The following is a 16,824-nucleotide window of genomic DNA, read 5'->3' as shown; positions in this document are numbered from 1 at the left end:
TTTCTAGCTACGTGACTTTACCGAAAGAACCAAATTGATATACAGTTTATATATAAAAGGGAAACTTGTTAATGTGTCTGATCGAAATGTTTAGCATACGTTCCAATATGCTACAAACTTAAATTTGGCATGTGGGTAGCTTCTAGACTGTACACAATGCAAAAAGTATAAAAATAGACTTTTGTATTTTGGGGGGGGCGGGGCGCAATAATTAATGTAATATTTTGCATGGCAAGCGAGAGGTAACGTCACATCTGTGATGTCACCTGCATGCGGCAGCGTTATGCAGTATGCCTGCTGACGTTACGCATTCCCCCCCAACCCTCCACGTAGGCCGTGTATCCCGCACAAATGCGCGGCACAGCTGTCTCGATTTTCTAAGTCAACACAACTAATTTCAGCTCGCTCTTAAATATAAAGCAGAAAATACATCTGTGTGAAGCAGCAACAACTATTGAACGCCAAGCTCTGACGTCATGTAATTTGCACAGCTAGTGCTGTCTAGCATTTGTAAGGGAACGCGACAATTTTCAGCTCGCCACGTCACCCCCTTCCCGAGTTGCCTAAATCGACCTTGCGTAGAAGTGGGTTAAGGTTGAATTTCCTTCAGTGAAAAACATCCGATTTAGTTAAATAGATTTGTTTCGGATTTTTTCTTTCTTGCAAGCATCCATTTTTTTCAGGGTTTTTCAGTGAAATAAGGAATTATGAAATTATTCCAAGACAATAATTCAAGTCCCAGGCGAAGCTGATTAGTAAAGCTAGTATACAGTATTAAAAAAATGTAGCAAACATTTTGACATAGAACCCACCAGAAAAAGTTAATGTACATCTTTCTTGTATAGAGGACAAATTGTTACTGGCTGCTTAACATAGGCCTCTGAGCCTGTGCTCAGCTGCCTTGATAACAAAAAAATTAAACACTTTGAACCTGTATTCATCAACGGAGTTGTTAATTAAGCATTATGCAGTGGCGATGGCACCCAAGTGTTTTCACAGCTTTCACGAGAAAGCAATTCCACGAGAAAGCAATTCCACAGGCACTGCAAGGCCACGACACTGCAGTGACTGTCAGGGGAAGTGTGGCCACATGGGGCTCTGTAAAATCTTCTGAAACCTTGCCAGGGATCCCGCTTGCCACCAGGTAGAGGCGGCGTCAAACCCAGTGCAGAGTGATGGTGGTGAAACTTTTCCCATTTCCTTTGGCAGCTGTGCTACAGATTGCTCAAGCAATTGGGGAATTGAAACTTCTACCATGACTGCAACCGCGGGCCTCAATTCTGCATTGGTAAAGCTGCATGGGATCAAGTTGCAAAGGATTTGCACAGCAAATTGGAGCACATTGAAAATGCATTAGAATGGCACTTATTTAATCCATATAATTTGGGTTATATTGTCAGCTACATATTTCACAGCTCTATACCTACAACCTATTGTATTAAAGGCTCATAAATGCAGAATGTTCAGAGCCAAACGGGAGTTTTATACATCAGAAAATGCGAGATCCGATAATTGCAATAACCCTTTCATCGGTTAAATAGCTGCAGTGCAGAGTTGTTTTTTATAACAGAATTCGTTTTTGCATCCTTTACACCCATCATCTACCTTGCAATATGGACATTTGCAGTGGACTCTTAACAGTAAACACTGGGGTGTAGTGGTGCACACAATCCAGGAGCTATGGAGGATTGGTGATCATGCAGTTTTGCGAATCTCCCCAACCTGCTGCTAGGTGGCACAGAAATCACAATACAGCAATATGATTTAAATGCACGAATCTTCATTATCATATGCATAGATTTTCTGAGTTCAGTACTCGGTTACCTTCTGCATGCCAAACACTGGTGAAAGGAATTTGTCAAATATTGAAATGTTGCAGGACCCTCAAGTGTTTTTGGACGTTCTTGTTTAAAGGGCATCTGCAAACCAAGTTAGTGATTTTATTGCTCAAAATGAGCATCGAGGCAATAGTCATCCCCCGTTTACAACCCAAAGCCAGTGGTGAAACTCCATAGGATAACCACTGTTGACCAACGTTAGATGGGGAAAATCATCCCCCACCTCAGGATTCGAACTTGCAACCTCATGGCAAGCTACTCATTCTTACAGCAGAGCCACCTGGCAGGTTAAATTGCAATTGACAGATGGAAATGGAATTCAACTTTACAAAAACGGGACTGGCATGCAAACCAAATTGCACTAAAAACATTTTATTACAACGTAACTTCAAACTTTACAAACGGGTATTCACAAGCAAAAATCGTGCCGAAGTGATGTGCAGCGCTGCGGCGAGAAAGAGGCAGGAACTGACATGGGGTAGCCAGGTCAAGAGTTGATGAACATGGCAAGGCACAGCCATGGGGGTCTGCAGTGGCCGCCAGGATTTAATCGTAGGGCTGTTCCAGCCAAAAGCATATTCGGCACTTGTGCCAAGCTATGAATATACACTTCTACTGAATTGAAAAATCGAGATGTTAGGCATCACTTTGGAGATGGCGGGTGGCTGGGATTGCAATGCAATTACAAAACTTGAAATGTGGAACCCCTATTCAGAACGCGGCACATGCTCGCGCATATACATAAGTGATATCAAATCAGTGGGTGAAGAGGGCAAACATAGGCACACAATCGCGTCACTCAGTGGGGGATGGCTGGAGCTTCATTGCGAAAATGCTTGAACAAAAATGTTTTTGGTTTGCAATGGCTTCTGAGACCCCAAACCTGAACAAGCAATTCCCCGATGAACAGAGGTTCACAGTACAATGTCGAGCCACGCCGTTTGTTGACAAAGTATACAAGTCACACTGCACACCACAATCGCCAAGCTAATTTTGTTTGTTGATGACAGTTAAAGCAGCAGAGGGCCAACCTAAGAGATATGCATTGGCATTATTGCTGAACCCTTAATGTTTTTTTGCAGATTAAAAATATAGTTGACATTTTATTCAGCTTCAGAACTCTCTTTTTTACAATTTCTTAGTGTTATGTATTTCGACTTCATTTTTTTAAGTGTTACAGCAACAACGAACACTTTGTAAAACACACGTGCAATATGGAAGCAGATTATGACATTGATTTTTTTTTTTGGGGGGGGTTATCGCATGTTATCTCTTGAGATTTTAACAAATACTTGAGGACCTAACAAACAAATGAGAAAGTCACCGTCGTATTAAGGCAGTTCAAGGTTTCATAGTAAGGAATTGTTCAACCTGGCAGGAGCACATTGTATGGAGGGTATATATATATTTTCTACTGCATATAAATGTTATTAATGCCACACTTCTAGTGCTGCAATTGGGAATTAACCCTCCTTAGAAATTCAGTCTGTACATTGAGGATGCTGCGGATCATAGAGTTGCAAACATACATCCAGTTGTTGATGGCATACAAAAACTGAGTGAAGATTTCCCCTTGTTTACTCGGATTTAGACAAATTAACCGTTATATGCCACCAATTACAGATCCCCACTGGCTAGCTTAGAAACTGGAATCCATCTAACATTTTGGTACAATATGCTACAATTTATTTTTTAAACGCAACTCTTACAAACACCACATCGATAGCTGTACACATTTATATTTGGCTTCACTTTCAGTTTTAGAGTTTCACCTTTGAAGAGATTTAGCTGCACGGGTGCGAGCGTTCCAAACTTTTAGACAAATTCGCTGAAGTCGTCCATGGTTGAGATGAGTCTCATGCGCTGGGCTGCGTCGGCAGCGATGTTCACGACCGTCTGCGATGTCCTCATTTGGCGGCTCTGGATCTCCTCTAGCACCTGCCAAGTGCAGCATGAGCAGACGGATAAATCTCACAAAAGCCGCCACCTCCCCGACTTGAATGCACCACTCGGATGGAAAACTCGGCCCTACTTGCAAGCGATTTTGAAGGCCAAGAAACACTTGGGCAATCTCAGCAGTAATTGTGACTGGCACCTCATTTCTTACTTTGAGCAACTATGGCAACTTTGTAAAGTAGTAGCAAAAATCTACGAACTCGCTTTCTGCAGTTTTGGCTATCCACGAATCGCATCTGGAACTCTACATGATTGCATCGAGAGAAAGTTAAGAGATAAAGTGATAAGGGAATGTGATGCGAAAAATGCGAGAGAATGTGATGCGAGAGATGGAACTTCTCAGATGGTAATTAATTGAAAATATACCTTTTCGTAGGCCAATAACCATTATCCGCTAAATTTTCTATTCACGAGCATCTCCGGAACGTTGTCCCTCGCGAATAACGAGGGAATACCGTTGCGATTCCTACGATGGGAAGAAGCAATTTGGGCTGTGCCAAATGCACATTGCTCACTGTCGCCAGTGTGTCTCACATACGCTTAACGGGTGCAGTGTGCTTGGGTGACGAGGTCCCACCTTAGCCCTGCCATGTGGTTTAGCATTCAAGCCATCACCTCAATACATGAATATTCAGGTGTGATGATGGGTGTGCATGGGTTGGCTACGTACAGTGCGAATGAAGTTTAACACTCAAAAAGTACAACGCTGATGAGTGTGCACAAAAGTGTGAAGAAGAGGTGCATAGTTGCAAATGGAACAAGGAAGTTAATAAAAAAATTTGCCAATGACAGCAAGGGCAGGACACTGCTGGATGTGCTGATGGCTGGTCGACGACACTGGTGACAATGGCAGCCACGTACAGGAGTGAAACATGAAAACATCGCTGGATTAATGGGTGGCAAAGGCATGGGGAGGCCTTCATCCAGCAGGCCCGATGATGGATGATAATGATGAGCGATGCAGCGAGCATAACGATCCCGCCACATACCCGCTCCCGGATCCGTTTCATCTGCCTCAGCCGTGCCAGCCACTTGGAAGCGTAGGTTTCACGGGGGTTCGCCTTGTACTGATGAGCAAGTGATGCCATCTAACAAACGATAGCACAGCGAGGCAAAGTGTTTGTGCAGTAGCAGCAGACAAGCCATGCACAGTGGTGTGCACAATCTCTTACGAGGGCAGTAGATATCGCGATAACTGGCACAGCGTCCCCTGTCCGCCGATGAGAGCGCAGTGCCAAAATACACAACTTAAATCATCCAGAACACTAAGTGCCGCTGCTCATTTAATGGATGTTAGCGAAGAAAGAAATTAACCTAATACACTACTCCACACAAGCATACGTTTTAAAAAAAAAAATTTAGCCAGCACTGAAGTTTTGGGTAATGAAATTATACAGACGAATGGCATTTACGCGATGGTGTGTTTTTCCAGTAAAAGTGAAAAGGTAAAGAAACGTTGCCAAAACCATTAGCGGGAGATTTAATTACATGGGCACTTACATTGGCATGCAAAGCCATCTGCCGAGCCAAGAGGGGAAGGTTCTTGTCCGAGACTATCTTTGCCACGGTCGTATCAATCAGCCCTTCAAGATCTGTAGAGGAGAAAGAGAGGCGCTGAAACAATTGCAAGGTTACATTTAAATCCCCCTGTGTGCCTGTGGCGACAGTGTTTTACATGTCCCCGATAAAAAAAAAGTTTGAAAATCCTCATGACAAATGCAAGGTTATTTGGTGGGCAGGAGAGAGGGCGCGGTGCAGAAAAAAAATCCATCGTCAGAACAGTACTTGACGAATACAAACACGCACGAGATACCTTTCCTGGCCTGTATAGTCACCAGGCTGCATTCGTAGTCCAGGGGTTTGATCACGACCTCCACAAAATTAAACTGGCCCTGTAAACAAAAAACAAAAAACTATTACAATACACCAGACTCATTTTCACATTGATCTTTGCCAATCTGTAAATAACGCTGCCTTAGTTATTAGGTAATGAAAATTAGGGACAAATGCAGATTTACAATTTTTCATCGTCACTACAGCTTTGAAGATGTTAACCGGATGCGAGACGTACGACGATTCGGATTGCAAAGGACTCACGACAAACCAAGAGTCCCAAATAACCGCTGTATTTATTCTTCATTTGTTTATTAGCATGGTACGTAAATGTCGGCACAGGTGTTAATCCTGTCCACATGTCCGCAAAAACATTGGAAATAAGATGCAAGCCGATTACGTAAGTTTTGGTTGGTGGCATGGCCCAGCGGTAAAGCAGTTGCCACCTGTTTGCAGAGATTTGGAAATTCAAATCAGCAGCACACCCTGGTTAACACTGAGGGAGTATTAAGCATAAAATACGAACCGTCTGCTTTGCGGTGGATGTTAAAGATCCCATTAAGTTATTTGGAAAATTAGTCGGTGTGTGCTGGTATCATGCTCCAAATTTAATCAATTGCCCCCTACTGGCAGAATTATGCAGACTCGCGGGCCAGTGCTACATTCATTTTGTGCTGCACAGGGGCAGCTGCCATCACGGCTTGACCACCGCAGGGTGACTCGAGATGTACTACATGGGAGGTGGAGGATATCAAGTGATAAAAATGATAGATAAAACATCATACGACTCCCAAATCCACTGGACTGAGAAGTAGCCAGAAGATGGCAGTACAGCAGAAAGGTTCCTGAACCATAATTTGCACAACTTAAGAATGCCATCCTCTTGTATGTGTGGTGGTTCTGTTGTTCCCAGTCTCCTCCCAAATGTAAACTAATTAAAAAAGGAACAGTTCCCACACGCAAACTCCGGTCGTCTTCGCAGCGGATTTTGGCTAACTATCGAACAATGATGGTCACCGCATTGAGCGCCTTCAAATGTGCTTCTGCGGCCGTCTGGAACTCTTCCTTTCGATATTAGGAAGCCACTGGAGCTACGCACTTTTAATTCTAGATTGAAAACTAATTTATTTAGAACCGAATTGTGTTCATTGTCCTTTCCCCCACACCTCCGATTACCACAGTTGTCTACGTACGGTGCAAAACCAAATAAAACTTTTTTGCAAAAAAAATTCAACTCTGCTCTGCCACAAAATCAGGCGGCGGATGTATGGTGGGGATGTCTGAATTATCCGGTGACCGTGTGCGTTTCTGCACCCTGATGATCCCCATGCGGTAGTCCTCCTGCGAGTCGTTGTACACTATCATGACGAAGTCGTTTCCAACGTGTCGCTTCTTGTTGCAGCACACAGGATCCCTCTCCATGTTGGGCATCAGCGTGGCGACGTGGAATATGGCTGCAGCGGCATCGGGGGGGGGGGGGGGGGGGTGGAGGGGGGGGGGGCGGGAAGACGTTTCATGCTGAACGAGAACTTGTCAAGTCTCATTTCGGAAGCAGCGAACAGGAACACGAAAAATAACGTGTACGCCATTAACGGCTGGAACCATTTTTGAACGGATATCCTCACAATGTTGCATGTCAAAACTAAGATGTCCCCTCTATAGCCTACATAGGCTGTTAGGGCAAGTGCTGTTAGCGAGCACCGGGGGGAGGTGGTGTGGCCAGAATAATGCTCTGCCGCCTTCGTCTCCCCATTGCTGATGTTTACACGCCACACCAGGTGTTCATTTACTGCAGAATCGGTATTAAGGGATGCACACGACTGGTTCAGATATGGCTGGCAGTTGAACGCAGGTCACATGGGCTCATAGGGTAGAGTCAACAGCCAGGATTTAATATCCGACTGCAAGGGAGGGCGATTTGTAAAACCGCACTCATCGAGTACCACGGCCGCATGATGCAAGCAGACCCACTCTGCATGACGTCGTCGTGCCAGCAGTAAGCAAAGTCCCCGTCCTCCCCCTTCGTGTCCAGGCCGCCCAGGTAGATTTGGTCCGCGTCGCAGTCCCGCAAGCTGATGAGGCGGCCCAGGCCCTGCACGAAGCTGACGTAGCGTGGGGAGCCGTGTTCGTTCATCAGCATGGCCGTCTGGTTCTTCACCTGTCCGCCAAACACCACACAAAGCATTATGGGGGATGGGGGGCATTTTCAATACCTTTCCTGAATGGCTATGGCCCCTGGGAGGACTCCCTGGGGACTATTTGGTGCTTCCCCGGCTGCCCCTGGGGTTCGTTCTTGTTGGAGCAGGGCCTTCTGTTGCTTGGTCCCAGGTTGTGCCAGGGTGCTTGCACTTTTCTCCTCTCTAAACCAACCCAGCCCTTCGGCAATAATGTAAGGTTGCTTATTTCTTTTATTTAATAAAGCTTTTTGAGATATGATTGAAATTAGATGCTATACAAAATCTAAATACTGTTGTTGTTTTTCATGCCTGCATGACTAGTCTTCCCGAATAAGTCAACGAGCAGGTTTGCTTGGCTACCCTTAGCTATTACATCATTTGCACATGTTCTCATTCAACGCTCTTCCTCCCACATGCAACACCCATTAAAAAACCTGGATGAAGGCCTCAAAATCCATCAACATCTCTCATGGTCCTGAGACGCAACAATCCACCCTAGCATAATGCACGAGCAGATTTTATCACTCCATCTCTGCGGGAGATGTCCTCTCGGGTATGTTTTCTCCCACAAAAAAGTTTACCAGCTATCTCAATTTCCTCCGAGGGTTGCACACTTCTACCCATCATTCTTACTGTTAAGAAAAAAAAAATCTTCAAACTTAAAACGGGCAAGTTACCCCTAGAATTTTAATAACATCTAGATTCACTTATATGATTTGTACAACCAACTTGCAAATGTAATAGCAGCAGTGATTTTCAATGACCGCATTCTTCTGTGCGAGATAGTAAACCTCACCTGCCCCTCGCCTACGTAAATCACGCCAATCTTGTGCGTGTCGTACGGTGGGATTCTGTCCATCATCTTGATTGATCGCTCGACCGCCTAAGCCAGGCAGACAACATACGCGCAAGCTGAGTGCATAGCGCAGCCGTGTGCAGCGTGCACACCAGGACTGCAGAGTTCAGTTCAGGCCACATAACGGTGCAAAACAAGTTTATTGCGTTTTATTTATCGACTCATAAACATCATCATCTGGCCAGGCAGTGCTGCTGGTCAAGAGCTAGACAAGCAATTGACCGATTGAAAGTTCATATCTGGGTCAGCGGTAAACCGAGCCCACCTCCCACCCCAGCATCAATAAAATGAGTACCACTCTGCATAAGTCAGAAGTGATTATTTTGTGGAGAGATCGGCTCCTGGTTCGAGGAACGTAAAATGTCCACCCCACTCACCAAGGGGCTGCAGACGCTGACGAGTACTACTGGAAAGCTTGCCCAAATAGGCTTTGTAATGTTTCAGAGCTGCCCGTGAATGAAGTACATTCTTTGAATAATCTGCACGAGTACATGAAAGCCAGTGTAGTACGTCAATATAAGTGGGCGCTCGGTCAAAAGACGTTTTTTTGTGCCACTGAACAATGACAACGCAATTCTGACCTGAGTCTTGGGACAAAGGATGGGGCGACTGGCCTCGGTTCCAAAGAGAGGCGAGTAGTAGAACTGCAAAAACACGAAGCTGAAAAACAAAACACAGACACAAGCTCTGTACTCCACACTCCTCACCCTTGACGTTGAGCAGTCCAACAAGGAACTGACACAATCAGTGTTGCTTCCGTGATTTCGCAGGTCAGCGATAAGCCGCTTAAAATTGTTTAATTAAAATAATTTACACCAATTCACGTGTTGTTTCCCGCAATGGAACAACCAAGTTCATCTGATCCCAGATTAGATAAACCACACACACACCATTTTTTGTACGAATTTCCACCCTTTTTTCCTCAAATATGATTCCTTCCCGACTCATCATTTTTACACGCGCTCCCTCGTCTGTATGGTCGTCACGCTCCGCGAGCCTCGTAAATCCGCACAAGATGCACAAATCAGAAATATCCCACTGTTCCAAGCGCGATTCGATGTGCATTTCGCGAGCACAAGAGTCGCGTTCAAACCGATAAACAGACGACTCGTTACCGCCCAACAGTTCACCAACAAGGATCACAGTGCTGTTGCTATTTCCGAGGCTCAGCCACTGGGAATTCCCGCCGCAAATTCGCACGAGGCTTTTTTTTTACTGGACACCGAACTTGGCCAATGAGTTTCCCCCTCAGCCATTCTGGGGTCCCGTTCCATGCTTTTTAACGGACAATTTGAGTGTATCGATTGCGCAAGTGTGGACCCATGTTTAGTCTTAAACTGCCTCACCCCTGAAGGCAGGGTGCGTAGGACCGTTTAACGCAGCGATTCCTCGTCGTTGTTGGCTCAAAACTGATGCCAGCGACACAATTATTTGCTTAAATTGTTGGACTTTGATTTAATTTGTTTTGCTTGTGTCACTTCGATGACCCAGGTCACTTTTCACAAAATAAGATTATTCTGCTCTTGGAGTTCCCACCTGGTTCAAATAATATAAACTTGGAAATTAAAAAAGATTCGGAGACAATAAAACCTAACGTTGGGCCAGCCCAGCTGATTTTAGAATTATCAATACATTCCTGGTGTACTCCATAATACTCCACAACAGTGCATAATGAGATTTTACACATGCCAGTACACAGTACACTGCTAGGAAGTGGTGTAAATGTGCTGTACTGGCCAGGTTTATTGGTACAGTACAGCAAGTAGGTTGTTGGCTTAACCATGTGGTGCTTGTTGCTCACATGACATTATTTTGTCACATCATGAGATTCCTCCCACGTGTAAAAATCTAACCATGGAGAAAGTAGCAGGGTTTGTCAACCAAGACCCTGCTAAAAAGGAGTAGAAACTCGATTCAGGTATTCCTGAGTATCTAAAATAACCATTATTATTAGTGTAAGGTTACATTGAAAGCAAACTAAAAATGTACCATTAGGTGTAAGGATTCACCCCCACCCCTAGAAAATTTAATAAAGTGTTGCAATGCAGGGTGGAGATTAAATTGGAGGATTATTTTTTTGTAAAAATGTGGCGAATGTAGCAGCCACTAATGATGGCAGAAGTGACATGAATTTATAGACATGCGATATACACAAATTGAAAAAAAGAGGGTTCTTAAAACATTCAATTTAAAAACAATTTTCAGGAGCTCAAGTATCAATATTAAGGAGTTGATGCATCATTACAGCTCCTGCATTTACTTTGAAATAACCCCGCAGCCGAGTGCTCAAGCCTCTGGACAACCGTGGTTAGAGTCAATTTAGATTCTCGGTCGGATCGCGATTACAATGATTTCACGAACTCGGGCGGCCGTGTTTCACATTAAACAGATTACCCTTCCACAAAAGGCACTGAAAGGCGCCGCAATGCAGCGTTGTGTGTAAAGCAGGGCGATAACACAGCACGGGGCAGAGATAGTAATTCCCGGGCCCTGGAGATTCAATTACATTTCACGCCTCTACAAAAGGCTTTGGCAGCGATAGTTCGTTAACTTGGGAGACGCAATACAATGGGGCAGCGGCCTCGATCTTCAGTGCATTCCTCGTGGCTTCACACTGCAGCTAATTCCTTTCGAATGAATGGAACATCATGACCTTGACAAGAGCAGTAATAACCTTGCAATATCGCGCGAAGAATTAGACAAATGACATCTTCCTTTCCCTGGGAAGGCTGCCCAGGAGCCAAGGCCTTTTCAGGATGGATGATTGGCCAATTCCTTAGTATATTTTGTAATAAGAGAACATCTAAATGATAATTTTATATCACATCATTCATGCACACTGCATCTCATAATCGATGATGAACCACAGAAAAGCTGGAAGGTTGCCAGGCGGTGAGCTAGTGTAAAAATGCTCTGCAATTTAGTATACAGTAAATGTGTTTTCAGACATTAATTTGGCGTTTATACGCGTGGGGGAAACCAGAGCACCCGAAGAAAAGCCACACATGCCAGGGGGCAACAATATAACCTATACAAAAGGACCAGACGATATCAGTCCACACTTTGCTGTATGGCATTCCGCTAGAAAGCCAGGGTATTGCACCTCAATGCTCAAGGGAAGGGAGTCTCTCAACATTGTCAATTGTGCAATCCACCAACCCTCGCCTGCAGTGTTGGATTACAGGCTACGTGCACAACCACCACCGCACTGTGGTGTATGGGAAGATATCGCAGTGTCTCCTGAAAATACAAAATATGGGAGGTGGCGGAAAACCACAATATCTCAAAGGATTGGTCAACAACCTATTTGCTGTAGAGTCATCCCCTGGCCAAGTTGTGACCCAAGTAGATTTGATAATCTCACGCATGATCGATGCTAAGGGCTGGGCGATTTGCATGCTTTATAGCCTAGAATCGTATTTGCACCCTCCTGCTGTTCAGGCAAGAGGAGGGCACCCATGGAGCTTGTCTGGCCAAGTGAAATCACCATTGAAGTGAATGGACAATGTCGATGCAATACGTTTCCAATGGCGATTCTGGGTTGATATCGCCAAGCTTGTATCACCACGATACCGGCCGGCTACTTATCACAGCTCGCACAACGAGGACTCCCGCCTGCCGGCGCTGGGCACCGCACCCCTACGCGCTGCGCCATCCCCCCACCTGGGGCTGATGCCAGCGGTCATCTTCTCCGCGGCGCTCTTGTTGACCTTGAACTCTGCCCTCTTGCGGCGCCAGTACGACGCGCTCTCCGAGATCGTGTGGCCACGCGGGCGGTGCTGGCAGGAGGTTGAGGGCGACGTCGCCAATGCCGGCTCTGTGTCCGCAGCTGCCGCCGCCACTCCTCCTGCCGCCGCCGCCACTGCCGCCGTTGCCGTCGCAGGTGCAGGCGGGCTCAGAGTCGCGCCACGATTGGCCTCATCTCGGCTGCCCCGAGCCCCTGCTGTGTCGGCCACTGGGCTCGAAGACTCGAATAAGGGAGCAGATGAGAGTTCGACGGCACAAACCTGCAGCTCCCACTCGCGGTCGTGGAGTGTGGAGAGCTCAGGTGAGGAGCTTGACTTATTCAGAACCTGCAGGGCAGGAGTGGTGGACACAGCGATGGGACGATTAAATCGATTAAGCAACTAGAAGTTGTACAAATCTAATACAAATTTCCCGATCAAGAGAGTGACCTTCAAACACAGCGAACGATCCTGACAGGCCCAAAAAAATGTGTGTGACACTGCGGTGACAGTGGTGGACAAGCACAAATAACAAAAACTCACATTTGTCAATAACACTGCGAAAGAAGACAATTATATATCCAATAGACAACTTTTCAGGCCTTGGCCCTTCTCCGTTATAAAGAAGGCCGTTGCCTGAAACGTCTCCTACCATATAAAAGGGTTTCCCCTTTTAGGGCATCATTGACTCACCTGCAGGTGCTGCAGCTGTTCCTCCTCGCTGTCGTGCGACCCCCCTGGGGCTGCGCTCGAGCGGTCGATGGGAACGCCCGCGGTCGTGGGCAAGCTCTCCTCCCCCTGGCTCGACGATGATGATGACTAAAGCAGGGTTGGGGGTGGGGTGGGGTGGGGTGTTCACACACACCCAGGAGGCGTCGGGGCAGCTCGACGGAAAGACCGCAGCCGTGCGGTCAAGAGCCAGAGGGTGCCAGTGACAACCCATTGGTGGCATGCTATATGCAAGCCGGGCTGAGTGCTTCTGTCTTGTCAGCATATTCCATCACAGCACCACCACCACCCCCCCCCTCCCATTTATTCAGAGCCACAATTTGATCCAGGAACCGATTATTATTAATCACTACACTTTTTACGGTCTCATTTGTGCTCTGCCAAATTTAGATTCCTCAAAGTTCCCTTTCCATCCACGATACCAGGGTGCGCAAGTTTCCAGATGCCCTGCCACAGACAAAGGTTTGGTCACATAGCCAAACCGATGCATATTTTTTTATGCAGGCACATTCTTATTCTCAGCTAACTTAAAGCAAAAAATGTTAAAAGGGAAAATCCAGTAGTTTTTCCTCTGGTTTGTCTATCAAATTTAATGAATGTGTTCAAAAAATGAAAAGTTTTTCAATAGGGCAAGTCCCTAAGAGTAATACAACTTTATATTACAGGGTCGCTTATTTTGGATTGGCTTTACGAGATGCATCGTGCCCAACTATTATGGGCGTACAGCACCAATGTAAAAACGTACTCAGCCTTAGATGGAAAGCGATAAGAGAAAAAAAAGCTTTCAAAACTTTAGCGGCCACTCCCAAAGGGCTCCAGCCATGTGGGCCACGTTGCCCGCCCCCCCCCCCCAACTCACCCTGCTCACGAGCATCCTTTGTCGTCCTTCATTGCCGTCACCGTGGATTGAGAGGGAGGGCAGGGGCTCGGAGCGCATAAACTTGCTCTCCACCTCCGACGTTGGCATGAAGACGTGGAAGTCGTCAAACCTTTCGATGGCATTAGAGGGCGACGAGGAGGCCTTGCTCCCAGACGCAATTAGTTCCTCCATCACCACAGACTCTGGCCGAGGGGGGGGGGGGGGGGGGAGCATTCCATGTAATTCACAGGGTGTCCATGAAGAAGATGTCGTAACTCGCATGATTGGGATCAAGAGAATTTGATTCATGTGAAATAAAATTGGACCGTTTTTTTTAGATGTTCAACTTGTCATTCAACAAAATGTTTCTCTAACGGCCGCTGCTGTCATCGCGAACTGTAATGTACACCATTTTTCCACATTTGTGTGACGATTATAACTGCAAATAGATGGGATTTGCAACACACAGCTTATTTTGACTTCAAAACACATTAAACCACATCGCGAAGCCATTGAGTTGACAGAATATAAAGGAAGCATATTTTCATCCTTTTCGCAAGTAACGCGCTCGGAAGCATGTCCACATTTTTATCTGTCTTGTTGATTGATTTTCCAAATAGATTTTCAAATATACTGCAATTATTCAAATGAGCAAGTAAACAGGGAGAAACAGCCATGATCATCGTTCAAACTCCTTTCTCATATCCCAATCATGCCGTGAATGAAGGTATGGAAAGAGCGAGGCAGTGAAAACATCGCTCAATCGAAACTAATAATCGTGGACATAAAATAACCGTATAGGGAAGCAACGTGAACAATAAAAAAAAAACTTTAAGCATTTGCCAGAATTGTGATTAGTCAAGACCAAGATCCATTGATATAACTCTACACTGACCATTGCTCCTGTCTTTCTCTTGACCTCCCACATTTTGGTATCATCTCACAACCACTAAAAGTCAGCTTTTAATTTCCCCTTGCCACAATTTGTATGTCCTTCACGGACCACTAAGATAAGTCTCATCATAACGAATTTCTGCGTTTACATGTTCCCATTGGTGATAGACCACAAAAAATCTGTCTCCGTAACCTGGTCTCCTTAATCCTCCAATTGTGCCCCCACTTCTTCCAGATTAAGCTCTTCAACGCTTTTCTGCCATGTTCTCTTATGGACTTTATAGCTGCTTCACGATCCTGAAAAGCCAAGAAAAACTATAAAACCAAAGCCATTCATCAATGCAACCTTTGGTGCTTGAAAAGAAACGCACGATGCCAAACGGTTTCCCAGCAGTTGCCTTGTCCCCACGCAGGATTCCCAATAATCTATTCCCCTAAAAGGAGAATAAAATTATTCCAAAGATAAACACAATAGCACGCGTTAATATACACCCAGTTTATCACGACCCAACCATGTTCCAAAGTATATAGGGCAGCTTTGTCATATGGACAAAGCCAGTTCTATTGACGTCATACTGGCCTTTATGATGTGATACAGTTGTGTACCATGCGTGCCAAAAGCCACGAGTGTCTTGGAAAACATCACAGGGTGGTTTTCCTAATGGGGTAGCAGCTATTGAGATGAGCACAATTTATATAAAGCAAAGTGCCTTGAATAATGAGAATCAACCTCCTATTCCAGCATCAATGCAATGGATGCTATCATAAACCAAGTGGAATGAGTCACTTTGCTGTGTGCTGCACCACCGCATCGAATGTTATGTCACAGTTGCATTCAACCCACCCCTGCCATGTTTTGGCACCATGCCGAAACAATTACTGGCAACAAAAAACCTTTTGCGATCCAAACAGGTGAGCAGATACACTTTAAGGGCAATATAACCGAAGCTGATTAATACAATTACAAATTTGAGGACGTCAAAGTCTTTCACAAATGTTAAACTTAACCAGTTGGTGACACTGGGGTATCTTATCAAATAGAATATGAAAGGGCACACATAAAAGCAGACATGCAATAAGGTTTCATGTGAGTGACAACACCTTCCACCCAAGTTCTAACGAATAAAACTAACCATTAATTTGTTTCTCGCAGCATCCTTGCTTCACAAATGCACACAAGTGAATGTAGCCAAACATGGCAACTTCTAATGCAGATTGCGTGGCACATCGAGTTAAATGAAAAACACACGCGCTTACATGTTTAGTTTTCAATTCTCCAATTGCAAACAATTCAGTTATTAGAACAGTTATTTTGAAACATATATTCGAAGGAATAGAGGTTTTTTTGTCACAAAAAAACTTCAAATCATCATCTCATAAGCAAACTACGTGTACTGAAATTCAACACACGGTGGATCATCCAGAACCAGAAAACGCATCAAACGTTTTAACGGACTATAAATTCACACGAGCAGAGCAATTACGCAGGTTATAGAGAAGCCACACATGAAATCGGTGCCCAATCTTTCAAAGCCTGAGACACCCCCAACTGCGTACGGCAGGGGCTTGCCAAACTTGAAAGCGTCAGTACGTCGGGGCCAGTTGGTCTGACCGTGGAGCGGTGGTAATGTGCCACCGAACAGGTAGGGGGATGCACGAGTTTGGAACTTGGGCAAATGAACCATATTTGAGGTTGAAATGCGGAGTATTTAGTTGCCGAAATGAAAGAGAGGGGCCCACCAGCAGCCATGGGCCTCCTGCGGGCCTCCTGTGGATCAAGTTCTCATCACTGACTGCATTGTGCATGCATGGCCCAATGTGTTCTTAAAACACAATGGACCAGTTGTGTTCTTTAAAAAAGACAATTTTCTGAAAATTGCAACCCCACTACAATCATTAACAAAACCTATTTCAGATATACGAATTATAAACTGTGTGAATAAAAAATAGGAAGGCC

The 16,824-nt window shown here is 45.2% G+C and overlaps 1 protein-coding gene across 3 annotated transcripts in view; it reads right to left on the bottom strand.

Annotated features, from left to right (window-relative positions):
* Positions 1-2,194: 2,194 nt before the first annotated feature.
* The window catches only part of TSC2 (TSC complex subunit 2), a 61,836-nt gene continuing 47,206 nt past the window's right edge, over positions 2,195-16,824 (bottom strand). For all 3 annotated transcript variants that reach the window (XM_032972584.2, XM_032972593.2, XM_032972602.2), the window contains 11 exons: positions 13,974-14,176; positions 13,079-13,204; positions 12,324-12,733; positions 9,242-9,320; positions 8,601-8,687; positions 7,599-7,785; positions 6,942-7,081; positions 5,608-5,686; positions 5,295-5,386; positions 4,784-4,882; positions 2,195-3,776 (listed from right to left, as the gene is read on the bottom strand). In XM_032972584.2, the coding sequence (XP_032828475.2) occupies positions 3,654-3,776; positions 4,784-4,882; positions 5,295-5,386; positions 5,608-5,686; positions 6,942-7,081; positions 7,599-7,785; positions 8,601-8,687; positions 9,242-9,320; positions 12,324-12,733; positions 13,079-13,204; positions 13,974-14,176 (1,625 nt within the window). In that variant the 3' untranslated portion in view covers positions 2,195-3,653. The remainder of the gene's footprint in view (positions 3,777-4,783; positions 4,883-5,294; positions 5,387-5,607; positions 5,687-6,941; positions 7,082-7,598; positions 7,786-8,600; positions 8,688-9,241; positions 9,321-12,323; positions 12,734-13,078; positions 13,205-13,973; positions 14,177-16,824) is intronic.

This window comes from Petromyzon marinus, chromosome 3 (genome assembly GCF_048934315.1).
Source record: "Petromyzon marinus isolate PM22_M1 ecotype Great Lakes invasive population chromosome 3, UKy_Petmar_22M1.pri1.0, whole genome shotgun sequence".
In the NCBI taxonomy this organism is placed as follows: Eukaryota; Metazoa; Chordata; class Hyperoartia; order Petromyzontiformes; family Petromyzontidae; genus Petromyzon; species Petromyzon marinus.
The sequence above is the reverse complement of the archived record's forward strand: the minus strand, read 5'-3'. Positions and strand labels throughout refer to the sequence as shown.